Genomic DNA, 14553 nt, shown 5'->3' on the forward strand with positions numbered 1-14553 from the left:
TTTTTGCCAGATAAACATTTTGATGCTCTGCCTTAATGCCAGCACAGCTGACACCACAATTTCAAGTCCAAAGCAAACTGAAGTAGCTTTAAACCAATACGACAGAGATACTCCAAGCCATGGGGATCTGTGTGTTACAGTCCTACTGCAAGTGTTGTTTAAAAGGGAATTCAACCTTCCTGTGAGAAGTGATTACGGAATGATCTAAGGGTCTGTTTCCCTCCTGATGTGGACACTTAACCCTCAGCAGAAAGTTATCCACACATTTATGCAAAGTTATGCAGTTATGCACACAGAAGGGTGAACAGATACCCTCCTTTATTACAGCAACAGGACTTCTTTCCTAATTAACCCAGTGGCTTTTAATGGTCTTTTTTGGTTCTGTTGCTAACTAGAGATTAACACAGCAACAACAACAAAGTGCATGTTTTTGCTAACATAAAATGCATTACTTGGAGATGAATTAGTATATAAAACCTGTATTTTAAAAAGTTCTTGGAATGTAAATTAATTTTTCCCTACTGTAGAAAATGCAGGTCGAAATGATGCAAAACATGCCTATTTAAAACAGGATGCAGCCTGCTAGGAATTCTGAAGATAGGCAATGGTAGATTGTTGACAGAATAAAGTAAAAGCACAGAGAAACATGGCATTGTTCTCCTTCCCCTGGCTTTGGGCAGCGATCCACATCCTGCACAGCCTTCCAGATGCCCTGGCAAAGCCTGAGAGGATCCTTCTTTAGGACAAGATGGAGATCTGAGACCAAGGGAGGGAATTAGTGTTAAGACTTACTAGCCACTACTCAAATTAGGGAAGAAACCTGTTGTTGCAGATTTAGGTCCCAGTTTTACTGTTTTACAACTCCACTGCCTGAGAAAAAACTCAGCTCAGCTCAGCTCATGAGCAAAGGGTGTGAGCAGGCACATCACAACCCACCCCAGCCAACTCATACCCACCTGCTCTACTGGCAGCCTGTGAAAATACTCAGGTACTGGTGGCTTCCGAAAATACCTGCAGATTTGAAAGGGCTGAAATTCAAAAACCTTCTTTGTTCTTTAATAAATACTCTTAGTACTCTGACCCTGAACCCGACTGCATGAGACATAAAAGACTACTATAGCAAAACACTGGTTTCATTTAGGGTTTATAATGAAATTAGTCTGAAAAAACCTCTGAAAGTAATCGGAAAGTTTCTGCTTTTGCTCGTTTTCTCTAACTAGGATAACAGACGTCTATCAGCTATGTCCAGAATTACCTTGTGTTATTAAAAACCAGAGTGAGGCTGTACCATAATTACTTCACATTCTCTGAGGTCATGTGGCCATACAGGCTCCAGCCTGCAGGAACCAAACTCCCCAGGAAGCGTAAGTAGAAGGGTATTTTGCTGTGATTTATTCATTGTAACAAAATAACGGAAGCCTATGAAACAGCAGAGGTACAGACAAATTTATTTAAACAAAACCCTTCAGCAGCTGCTTCTTCACTGCCCTCTCCACAGCTTGGTGCTAATGTTTCTAAGCCCACAGGATGGTGGGTGCAGTGGCACCTGGAATGGCCAGGTCTCCATGGGGCAGCACAGGCTGTGGGATGAAGCAAGCTGCTCCCTACAGAGCTGATGGAGAGGGCAGTGCCAAAGGCCTTGTCAGAACTTCGGAACTTCTTTTTGCTTTTTTTTCTTTTTTTTTTCTTTTTTTTTTTTTGTTTTGTTTTTTTGTTTTTGTAAAAATGAATTCTATTGCAATAAGTAACAAAAAACCCACGTAACTTTCCCTTAGGTTCCTGAAACCCGGTGCAAGATTCACAGAGAAGCGAGGTCAAATTCCATTTTACAAACCCATGCCGGGGCGGAGCGTGCCGGACGCTACCTGAGGCGTCCGTCGGGTTTGACGGGGCCCAGCTCGGACTTGGGGTCGGGGCTCAGGGAGCTCCAGGCTGTCTGGGCACAGCCCTGCAGCACGGGGCAGGCCGTGGGCCCCACGCTGCAGATGTCCACGGCCGACCAGACGCCGCTGACCAGGGAGTCCACCCAGGCGTCCAGGCGCGCTCCCACCAGCCCCGCGCTGCGCCTGGCCTGGTCGGCGCGGGCGGCGCTGACGGGGATGTTCAGCACGGGGTTCAGGCCCTGGAAGCTCTGCTCCATGTACGCGTTCTTTGGAGGCCCGCTGTGCAACTTGATGGCTTCCTCTGGAAAGGCAGAAGCAAATCCCAAAGTCAGTGCATTGAAAAAGCCACCGCTAAGGATCTAAGGGTACAGTAAACAAAAAGATCAAGGTTTAAGGGTGAGCTGTAGCCCATTTCCCACGCATTGCATCCCGGGAGCTGCGCTCAGCTTTGGCACTCCTCGTGCTCAGCACTATGGATTCTGCTCGCTGTGATTCTCATCCTGCAAGTGCTGCCTTAGCGGGCAAAGCTCTGACCCTGAAAACAGTCATCCTTATTATCAACATGTACAACCAGCATCCCCAGAGCTGCAGGACATCTAGGACTGGCCGCACCTCGAAATGAGGAAACAGTTCAAGGACACCCGGTGTGAGAAGTCTGCCGACCCCTGTCAGACATCCAAGTGCTATCATTGATTTGTCCAGGAGAAAGAGCCAAGTTGTCAGCTGGTTTTGCTGTGGGGTCTTTTCCCCCTAAACAGATGAACCTTGCCCTGCGGTGGAAAAGCCACAACATTTGTTACTTCTGTCTGCCTACAAAACCCAGGTGGTGGCACCTGTGGCACTAAAAGGACAACACCATGGTCTTGGACAGACCAGACCATAACAGCACCAACGTGATTCCTGGAAGTGCTCCAGACTCACTGGGAAATATTCTCTTGTGACAGTTATATTTTCAAGCCCCTGTGCTGAACAATAGGTCACAGTCATTCCCTAATGACACTTTGCATGGCGGCTGCTTTCCTTACTTTTCTACCTCAGCAAAATCCAGTACAATACCACAAATTTGCAATATTGCAGTAAAAATCAGTATCAGACAGTGACAATCCTTTCAGAGACCTAAACTGGACACTGTGGGTCAAGCTGCCCCTGTCAAAGCTCAGCTGACTTCTGAGAGTTAGAGTGCTTATAAAATCAGGATGGGACCCTACAAAAATGTTCACCAAGTGCCTGTTGGGAGCAAATTTCCAGCTCTTTATTTTCACTCTCAGCTGCCCTCCCCCAGCATCCTCACTCTGGCAGCACAGCGGATATGTTTAGCTCTGCCAACAGACACACTGTCTAAAAGAGAAAATGGGCCCATTCAGGCTACTCCAGGCAAGGAAAGCCACTGTGCCCCGTGAACGTCAGAGGCCAGGAATTACATATTCATGGCTACAATTTCTTCCACATGTCCTTGCTTCTTGCGCTGCAGCCTGACACTGAGTCCTTTCTTCCATGCAGAGGACAGTATCTCAGGTGCTGGAAATAAATCCATGTGTTTATTTAGAGGGGAAAAGGGATGTTTAATTGGAGCTTTGCTATTACATTTGCAAAGTCTTTTAATGCCAAATAATGTGCAAGTCTGTTACTTCAAATCCCCAGTTAAAGTGGTCCAGCACATGCCCATCACCATTATATATAACTGTTCCTGCATTTATCTAAAACCCTCTTTTTATTTTAAATGGTAAATATCCACAATAACCTGTAGTCAAAATGAGTTCAATTTGTGCACGTGTCAGGAATGTGCTCTGCCAGAGCACTGCAGTTTAAGAAATAGAACAAGTACACATGATTAAATTTCCTCCTTTGGAAGCAATTAAATATGGAAGACTGTTTGTCAACATATTAATTAAATAGGAACATTCTGAGTAAAAATTCCCAAATAAAGAAGAATTGGCATTACTAGTAGGATCATCTGATTGAAACAGGCAATTCAGTGAGCTTGTTGAATCAAAGCCTGTTGTGCATGTGTTTGGTGCATGGAACAAGAGAGATCTTTATTCAGTCAAGAAACAGGATGAAATGGAACTTGCTGTTCTCTCTGGCTCAGCCTCATACCTGTCCCAGGCCTCAGGACTTGGTGGATTATCAGGACTGGAAAGGATGAAACCTGCAGAAACTGCAGGACTGTGGTGGGCAAAGCAGCAGAGTGTTAAGGGCTACTACTACCCACAGTGGAAGGTACTGGTCCAGTCAAGACACATGGAAAACCCTGATCTGGTACTGGTGGGGACTGCCTGCCCTACAGCACCTCAAGTTAGGTGTCAGCACATCCTTGAAAGGAAAAGCTGGGTAACAGCAACCTGAGTGCAGAGCCACAAGTATTCATCAACAGGAAATGCTGGGGACTGGACTCAGAACCCTCTCCTGGAGCCTCCAAGTCTTTGTTAAACAGTTCATAGCAGAAACCAGGAAGGGTGCTGCTCATCTGAGCAATGGCAGATAGGCTGTTCCTCTCTGCATTAAAGGAAAAATGACAGAGAATCATGACTCCATAATTTACTGAGCTGGTACAGAAGAGAGACAGTGAGGCTCCCGAGCCCTGATATGCTATAAAAAAGAAGGCTGGAGCTACTGGGTGTGCTCTTGAAGCACTGACACGTCAGTCAAGTGTCACGTCAGTCAAGTGTCACGAGGAGGAGCTCATAAAAAATAATGAAGAATGTAAGGCTTGCCTCTAGATGTTTAGACATTTAGATCTGTATGGTTAGCACAAACAATTCAAAATTAGCTGAATTGCAGACATTAAGCCAGACTTTTTTTGCTGGCCGTTTGACTTAAGGAGGATGTGTATCAATGCAAAATATTATTCCTCTGACTTGAAAATAGAACATAAAAAACCTGGCTATTTTTGACCCCTATTTTTATTTGCTCCTCACTCACATGTGAGGACACATTTCTCAATTGACTCTTCTTGGTCTAACTTCTTTGGATTAAACACACAGCCTATAACCAGCCACACAGGCTGGGATTTCAGCCTTTTTGTGTGGGTTTGTTCATCATTTTGCAGAAAAAACAAATTGGTTTAGACAGAGAGTGGGCTAAGGAATGAAAAATGTGGTTAGCTTGGTACACATTAAGGCGCTAGACCTGTGGGTTTTTTAAAGCAACACAGAACATACAGCTTTATTTCTTTACTTGAATTGTGTTAAAGCCCTCTGGCAAAGAGGTAATTTTTTATTGACATTTTGTTTGTTTTCTCTTGCAGCAAACAAGACAGTGCTGCATTTGCTCATTGTGGAACTAATCGACTCCTTGTCAGCTGGATCTGAACTAAATTTCAAAGCAAATCCCTGTCTTCAGGGTTTTTCTCAGAATGATGATTCCAGGGCATGTCTGCTCTTCTGCAGTCATGCGCCTGCCTGCTGCTATTACTGTGTTTATCAAGAACATGTCATGTTACCTCTGGTTAATTTAAAGAAATCACAGCAGTTCTGACACAAGTTGCCACCCACTTTACAATCCTATAGATGCAATTAGAATTGATTGAGCCACTGCAAACAACCAAGGGCAAAACAAAGGTTTCCCAGTATCTGCTAATTGAGATGATCTATAAATATGGATTAGGTTAAAAGGCCATTGAGGACCCGGAGTGCACTGCCCACGTCTGCTAATACTGTCAGCCCTTGAAAGGGGTGGCTGCAGTTTGGGGGCATAGGGACCAGGCACTGGTATTTCAGACTCCACGGGAGCAGCAAAGATCAGCAGCCCCATGGCCAGAACATGCCATCAAGCTGGGAACAGAGTGGGGAACGTCTTTCTTAAAGGAAAAAAGGAGGTTGCACTTTCTCACTTCTCTCCTTGCTTGAATGAGGAAGGGCTTTTAATGTATTCATTTATTTACAATCCAGGGTTTACTGTCATCTTGAGGTTTTGGGGCTTTTTCTGCCCCAGGAGTGAACCTGCTACTGGCTCACAAATAACCTATTTGGCTTTAATGGAACAGGTACTATCCATTAAACAGACTACATGTCATTATCAGGACTCCAGCTGAGGAAACTTTGCTGTGAATGCAAACTCAAATTTAAAAATGAAATTGCTTTGGCTTTTTGTCTTCCCCTCACTGTGACCCTGGGAGTTGATCACACTTGGCCTTTAAAGAGCAGGGAAGGGGAGAAAGTGGGATGATGGGGATGAGAGACAACTGCTACTGAATTTGCTATTTTCTTAGGACTTGAAGTCTGCTGGCTAAGTGCTCTGAATGACACCTGTTGTTTGCTTCTGCCTCTGCAGTCCCTTCACAGGGGAGCTGGACATCTGGCCTTGAGTCTCCCAAGTACTGAAATCCCAGTTCCCTAAAGCTGCCAGCAACAGTCCCCCATTCCTGTGTGATCCGCCAGTGATCTTACATGGTTCTGTCCCCTGCTTTGTCTTCTCCACATCCCATTCCCTCTTTGTCTTGGCACAATTATTCCTAGAGCATCCTGTTGGTCCTTGGCAGCCCTCGTGAGTCTTTGAAACAAGCATGGAGTACTTGGCTTTGACACACTCAACCGTACGGTGAGAACCTCAAAATTGTTTAGAAGAATAAACCAGAATCTGTCTGTGCAGGAGGTAGAGGGAACGAAACTCTGGTGGAGAAAGTGAACCCGATTTCTCCAAATGATTTATCACAAATAAACCTAATTTCCTGTCTTTTCTTCTGTACTTTCTCCAACCAGGCAAATACTTGCAGGCACTCCTGAGCCAGAGGATTTGCTGTAGGCAGAGCTGATCAGTGACACAACTCAAAGCAAAGAAAATAGACACAGATCTGGATGACTGGAGAGGGGAAAAGGAGCAGAAAGGAATAAGTAACATTAGATTATAGACTCTCCACTGAAATAGCTTAGGGAGCCATATTTATAGTGGAAATACCCCAAACAGTATCCTCAGCAATTCCATGTAAGATCTGATCTCTCATGGATTCAGGTTTTGAAAAGGTCAATGAATCTGTGTTTTTAAAAAAATTGACATACTATCTGTTACTCACATCTGGACACAGCATCAAAGAAAACACTCACCCTTGACTTCCCTTTATGGTTTTACTTGCATGCACAGAATTTAGGCCAAAATTAATAAATAAATGGAAATAGAAAAATGAATAAACGAGTGGCATATGCTGTTTTTATAAACTGCTAAACAGAACATTTTTGCTGGCAGCTGTCCCATGATTATTTTTTTTTAATTTTGAATGCAACTATGAATTCTGAGAGTCACGACACAGGAATAAATGTGTTTTACTTTGATTATTCAAAAGAAGAGCCAGTGGCTCCCTTCATGATGCTGGGAAACCAAAACAATTTTTCCTTGTTGTGCTCTGGGCTGAAGTGATGTGTAGATAAGCAATGATTTAGGAAATGCAGAGATTGTTTTCATGACCGTGTTCTCAGGATACAAGATGTTAGTGGCTTCTGCCAGTTTTGTGCAAATGCTTTTTAGAACAGCAAAAGCAAATTGCACACAAGATCATGGAGATCGTGGATCAAGATCATTTATGTCTGTAACTCTGTGGACTCCACTTTCTAAGTCTGGAATGGATGAGACAGAGGGAGCAGAACCATTATTGAAGAAACAACATGCAAAGTGCTATGAAATGTATCAGTCCAGGGCAATCTTTCTGACAAGAGTTGTTTTTTTCATCAGGGCAGGGAAGGGCAGGGTGGGAGTTGGTGGTGGTGGTGAGGAAGGGTGGTTGGAAAAAGAAAAATTTTAAAGAAATCCCTAATAAAACGTATTCCCCTCTTCCACTGACAACTCCTGGCTAATTCTGATGTATTCTAGTTTTATTTTCAATGTTAAGATAAGAAAATAATACTATTCCTTCATTTTTGATGATTTTTGGCAGGTTTTGTGTTGTTTATAAGAAATCATTCTTTTAGAAGTTTTAATTCTTCTGCCATACTCTCAAAATGCCTTTATTTGGCAGAGAAAAATGTATTTAGAGAATAAAGTGGTGACAAACTAATGAAAAGCTGGAAATCAAAGTTAAATGATGACTGCCTGCACAGAGCACAACGGTGTCACTGAGACAGAAAGCCTTAAAAAAAACAAACAGGAATTTGCATTGCAAATACAATTATAAATACAGTGCAATGTTACTACCTGCCCCTGTAATTAACTTTCTTCTCTACCTCCAAGCCTCAGCCATCTACAGATTGCACACATCATCAGTAGCAAATCACTCCTGAGACTTTCTTCCTAGACAAGCTTGTTCCCAAGCTTTGTATTTCATTCCTGTAGTAGATTCTAGTTATCATATGAATGAACAGGCTTTTAACAAAAAATGCAAGCCCACTGTATCAATGGGCAACACAGACTAACTACACAATTTCAGTGGAATTATTCTAGATTAGAGTTTAGACCAAAGGGAGATTTCCCTTTACACCATAAAATGTGGGTTTATTTTTGAAGTCTAACGCATGCTTACCTGTCCATGGAGCTCTAACATTGTAGGAAAAAGCAGCAAGGTTGCTGGCTACATGCCACGTTTCCATTCAATTTATGCCTTAAATGTTAAATTACCAAAGAACATGGAATTCATTAATTTCCAGCAGACAAGTTGATAGCAGCTGCATTCAGAAGCAGGCAGCCTCAAACTTTGAAAATGTATAGCTTCTACACATGGTGTCTGTTCACAATTTATCATTACCTATTAGCTATTAACAGCAGTGGGTTGGAAGTGGTTAGTTTCTGCTTAAGAAACGATGCCACCAAATGTTAGCAGCAGAAATCAGTAAGTTCACTCTTGTGCTGGAAATGTGTGGAATCAAACTCCTGTTGAGTGAGATAAGGGCTGCATTAGCTCTCAGCAGTTGTCTGCTGGTGTTTGCATTACAGAAGCAGCACGTTATGCTGGAAGGTAAATGCCTGACTCAGTTTATTTGCTGCCTTGTCAGGAAGAAGAACTTCTGAAAACCTAATAGGATCATTCATGTATCTAGCAAATTTAGGATGTCTAAAGTTATGAATATTAATACTGGGCAGATGGAAGCACTTGAGCACTTTAAGAAGAATGGTAAAGATATTCAGAGCAACAGGCTTGTTTTGATCTTAGTGAATCAAAAGCCAGGTGTGGCTGTAAAATGTTCCCTCTTCTCCCAGCACAGTGTCCTGGGCACTGGCTGCAGACCCAAGCATTTGGATGATGCCTGTGCCATGCAAACATGGGAGCCTGCAGAACCTGGCAGCCCCAGAATGGCCTGTGTATTTGGATGGCTCGGGGCTGCTGTGGCAAGAAAACAGTTCCTTTCTAAAATCTGTCAGTGTGGGTCTGGTCCAAGGACTGCATTTGCAGATATTTCTGTAACACAGCTGCTTGGCAAGTACTGAGCAGGTATCAGGCAGAAGTGAATGCCTGCATCTGACAACATGTCAGGTGAGCTCTGGCCTAGGGTAATTTTGTCTAATCCAGCATTTTGTATAGTAATGCTTTTATTGTTAAACACGCAGGCTTTGTCAAGAAAACAGTTTAAACACATGCAAGTCTCTTAAGAGGAAACACGGATGAAAAGCAGAACAGAAAGGTCAATTTTTCTTTCGATTTCTAAATGATGGCTTTTACGATAGCTGTTAGATTACTGAGAGTCTGAAGTTCTCTGGATTCTGAACTGTGCATAATTTAAAGATACAGATAGTCTTTTGTTCAAAATGGCCTTGTTTTACCTACTGGATACAGACACTTCTAGTCTTAGTGCAAAAGTTTCCTCTGACTTAGTACCTATAAAATCCCTTTCTTTAATCCTTTTCCAGTATAGTGCTACTTCATCTTTAACTGCAGCATTTACAGTGAATACAGACAAAATATCTGTACTATTCCTGTAGCAAATAATAAAACTTACCTTGTTTGATAGGCTGCTGATTTGAGAAGGTGAGAGGAGTAACGAGGAATTTGGTTTCAGCTACTTGTACCCAGTGGTGCAGAATTTTTATTGTCCAGACACCGGGTCGTAGGGGCAAATTCAGAGGTGGTTTGTAGTGAGTAAACTCGGCACTGGATTCAATAAGAATATCATATGTTGCTGCAATTACATTAATGGGATCCACCCAAATGACAGTCACGGTGACATTGGGGCCTTTCCCCCATTTCTGCATCCCAACTGGCTCATCTGTTGGCCCAAGAAGTCCGCCAAAATTCCGGAAAAGCCTTTCCTTGGCGTCCCACTCGGTGCCAATCTGAAAGTAAAGAACACAGTGCTGGTAGCATCATCTCTGTAAGCACCTGAGACCCTTATGGCAAATAAGGGTTCTCAAGAGACACAAATCATATTTCTCTAATGACGTGAATGATACATACACATAAAAGCAACATGACCTAAGATCATAATGCATATACAAATTGTGAGGCAAGCAAGAAGGCCCGCTTTTGTGCTCCCTTTTTGATGGATAAAAGGGTTTCTTTTATTTTAAGAGTGACACAACAGGTGATAGCAGCTCTCTCTTCCCTCCACAGAAGCAGTCAACAAGGGACCAAGCCTAGTGGCTAGACACAGCCTATGCACAGAAAAAAAAAAGTGACTCATCATCTCCTGGGTCATGAAAATGTATCACACACTTGAGAGACAGTCCCTGCAGGAGAGGCCTGCCCAGCTGCTAAGAGCAAGGAAGACACTTCAGCTGCTGACTTCAGGACAAGTCACATCGGGTCCTTTACTACAACCCATCCATGAGATGCTGTCTCCTTGCACTCCCTTCCTGCATCATGTGGGAATTTATTTCTTGTAAACTCTTACTGTCGTAATAGTGACAATAGTGACATTGTTTTTCATTTATTCACTAACAGTAGGCCAGCTGATTCACAATCTAGTGTCAATATTTAATTGACCTTTCCTTCTCCTAGCCTTCATGTTCCAGTGTTCTTTATATCAATTTCGGTGGTTTACCCATAACTTGGGGGATGACACAAACTTCCAAGCTGTTGCCACTAACACTTTTGCACTACTGAAAACAGCATCTCTGACCAGTGAGCATGGAAATGGAAAAACTGCCTTTCCTGTGACCGCAGGATTGAGGGATGCAGTTCTGCTTTTGGAGGCAGTGCCCACCTCAGGTGTCTCAGGAGGTCCTGTCCCTGTGAGGTCAAATCAAGCATGATCAATATCAAACACAAAAAGACATGAGGGACACCATTTGAGGTGAAGAACAGGACAACCCTGGCTCCTTTAGGCAAGCAGACATCTGATGTCCTTCCTTGGAGACACATACAAACGTTCTGGTATGAAACCCCTCAAAGCCCTACTGGTCTTCTTTTGTTCTGCTCTCCAAATAGTGCAGATGACCAAGGAGTTGATTTGTTCCCTGTATAGAAAGCCTTTGTGGGTGACCTCTGGAGACCCATGCACACACAGGCAAGATCCCCACTTTCAAAGTATGTGTGGATATTGCAGATTTCCCCCACACAGAACTGTCCTTGTCCCTAAGCTTCACCTCACAAGGGCATGATCAGAACCTGCTTTCCTGAAAGCATAACAAATAATTGTAGCTCATTTGCTTCAGAGATTTTTCTTCTAGATTTCATTTCACTTCATGAGAATAAGTGATTCCAATATAATTCCTAAATCCCCCCAAATCCCCAAAACATAACAATTACCTGACACCTATTACGTGTACTGGAAACTGTCCAGCCTCCAGTCTCTTCTAAATAAATCCCTGTGGTTGGCAGACAAATTACAGGGGGACTGCAAGCAAAAAGCTACAAGGTCAGTAAAATAAAACCCTACCATCCTAAATCCATCTGTCATCACACAAATTCTTCCTATGACACTGCAGAGTATGAGACAAAATGAGCCTTCCACTACTCTGCAATCAACGCAGCATTTCTGGTATTTCAGAGGTATTTCACCCAGCACACCAGCTAATCAAACCAGACAGCATAGCCCAGATATCAGACCCAAGCATCGAACGCCTCGAGGAGCTGTCAGTGTGTGCTCTCCTGACAAGACTGACTGAATATGTATGGAAATAAGTTAAGAAAGAAAATTTCCTGACCAGACCTTATTATCTACTCTGCCAACCTTCGCTGAGGTGCAGCCATATCACACCTACCACAGCTCAAGGGACCTGGAAATAATAAAGTCACAACATCTGAAACAAACCTACGTCCTGCTGGGCAAAGAAAAGTCTGTAAGGAAGCTCTTTCCACCACATTCAGTATTATTTACTGAAGAACTCCTTGCAGAAAACTTACTTCATCCTCAAAAAAAATTAAACATTCACTCCTCACATGCAACTATTTCCCCTCTCTTTATTTTCTCATCCCTGAGAAAATAAATCAGAAAGTTACAGTCCCCTTGCTCCAGCCTCCAGGTGACACTCCTCCATGCCATGCTGAACAAAAGATGTTGAGATGTGTTCACATGCATAAAAGTTTATCAGACTGCTCTGTGGAAGAGCTAAGGCTGCTTTTGGGGAAAAACCATAACGGAATTGTTGTCTGGTTCTTAAGCTTCGTGCAGGCGTGGCATTGGGTTCCCTAAAGTGAACCAAAAGTTCCAGCCAAAGGGCAGGGGAAGAGGGGAGGGAAGGACAGGTACTCTCAGATCCCTGTGTGCTCCAGGGCCAGGGCTCACACCAAGGCTCCACAGGATCCACAGGCAGTGGAAGGCAGGGAGCTGTACACTCTGATCATGGGATCTGCCCTTTATGTCTGGTATCCAGCTGGGGACATACTTTCCCATTATGCACAGCTTGCAGAACCAGCTGTTTTTAGAAGCACAGTATTTTACAGGGAATTTTACTTAAAGCACTGGTTAGAGGTTTATAACCCTTGAACTTCACACAGCTGAGTTCCCAGTACTGAGATGTCCAATTTTACAGGGTAAGAGATACTACAGCCCCATAATAAGTTTCACAGCTCTTTAAAACATTGTGAACAGGCTTTCACTTTCAAACAGAACACAACAAGAATGGGATGGACTCAAGCAGTAATGAATATCTGATAAATTATGAAGGGATGTGGCACAGAAACTGACATTTTCCACATCATTATTTTAATCACCTTTATTTTGGGTTTCAAGAGCTACCACTGTGAACGGGGTATGCTTGGAAAGCTGGAAATCTCTCACTGGCTCAAAACTTTTGTTTCTATCTCTGAACCCAAGATAAAATTTTCCCAAGATAAATTATACCCTGATTATGGGTTCGTGTCTCATTGCTCACCACAAACAGGACCATTAGGTTCACACAATGCACACTAATTGCCTGCCACCTAGTTTATTTTATTCTCTGTGATGAATCACAAGTCTTAACAAGACCAGAAACTTAGTGTTCAACTGCTAGACAGTGAGCTTAGACCTTTAGTTCCATGCAGCAAATCAATCCCCTGCCCTCCATGGAGAAGTTGCCGGAACTCAGGTTGGCAGGACACATAGTGTGTGCATTGTGCACGAGCCAATTTTAGGAGGAGTGGGAGTTCCATGCTTGGAAATCATCTCTCTTGGATTTCCTGTAAGTTTATTTTATTTGCCTCAGCCTGCAGGAGCCATATGCCATGGAAATGCTGTCATTAACTCCCCCCAGCCGTGGGGCAGCCCAGCTGGCTGATGGCTTCCCACTTGTCTTTCCAGGGTGTGGGGTGAAATCTCCTCAGGAAGTGAAGTCTGAGAGGAGCAGAGGGCAGGAGACAGGGGCTGGAGAGATCCCATAATCTCTGCTGCAATCCCAGTTGTGCAGCAGGGTCACAAATACACTCGGGAGCACATTCAATGCAGCATATTTGTGTGCTCTTTCTGCTGACCCCAGTGGTGTGAGCTGGGACAGAGGAGAAAGTTCCCAGCTAAAATAGCCCCATTCCGTTTCAAATTCCTGCCAGATGATGGGGTGAAAGTTGCCAAAGAACAAGCAGTTCTATGTCTCACTAAGCATAAATCTAAATTTTATTTTCTGTGAACACTTATGCTTCCATCTTAGCTAATCTGCTGAGTTTGTTTTCCATATGCTAGACCTTGACAAAGCAGTGGCATTTTAATAAGCAGTAGCAGATCAGAGCTTTCCAGCCACACTGAAGCTGAAGAAGTTAATGCTGGATTTATAGCATGGTAACTGAGAGAATTATTTGGCTCAGAGGCAGAGATCCCTGCAGGCCAAGGGAAGGCAGAAAGTAAAAAAAAAAAACAAAAAACAATTAAAAATGAAATTATTTACTTTTTACAATTACTCCTTATCTTTGAAAATACGAATCATCTATGAAAGAAGAGGACAATTAAAGAGGAAAATATAATGAAAACAAGTAAGCAGCCACCAAAACTCTTTTTGTTGACTTACAAATAGAAGAAAATGTTTCCTTATGCTCAAAAAAGCTCACCAGTGATTAAATTCTTAAAAGTACTAAATAAGCAGCAGAAATACTCCCACAAATCACAAGAATTGGAGCTTGTATGAACATTTATCACTGCATGAAATGGCAGGCCTACCATCCGACACATTGATAAATGAAACACACTTTCCATCCATCTCTTTAATGGCACATTAGTGTCATGGATTTGCCATGCACACCAAAACACTGAATCCAACCCAGGCATTTCTTAATTGCCCAAGAAGATGGTAATTTATGGACTTAGCCATAATGACTGGAACACATTTCTTCAATCAATTTTACACCTTAATTGAAATTTGCGGCTTAACAAGAAAAATCATGAAATTAACTGCTCAGACA

At 42.9% G+C, this 14553-nt stretch overlaps 1 protein-coding gene across 1 annotated transcript in view; it reads right to left on the minus strand.

The window, feature by feature from the left end:
* Positions 1 to 1168: 1168 nt before the first annotated feature.
* XYLT1 (xylosyltransferase 1) overlaps positions 1169 to 14553 on the minus strand; it is a 172531-nt gene continuing 159146 nt past the window's right edge. Inside the window, exons 10-11 of the mRNA XM_062503383.1 lie at positions 9743 to 10076; positions 1169 to 2184 (exon numbers count right to left, since the gene is read on the minus strand). Of these exons, the coding sequence (XP_062359367.1) occupies positions 1862 to 2184; positions 9743 to 10076 (657 nt within the window). The 3' untranslated portion in view covers positions 1169 to 1861. The remainder of the gene's footprint in view (positions 2185 to 9742; positions 10077 to 14553) is intronic.

Source organism: Cinclus cinclus, chromosome 16, assembly GCF_963662255.1.
Source record: "Cinclus cinclus chromosome 16, bCinCin1.1, whole genome shotgun sequence".
NCBI classification, from domain to species: Eukaryota; Metazoa; Chordata; class Aves; order Passeriformes; family Cinclidae; genus Cinclus; species Cinclus cinclus.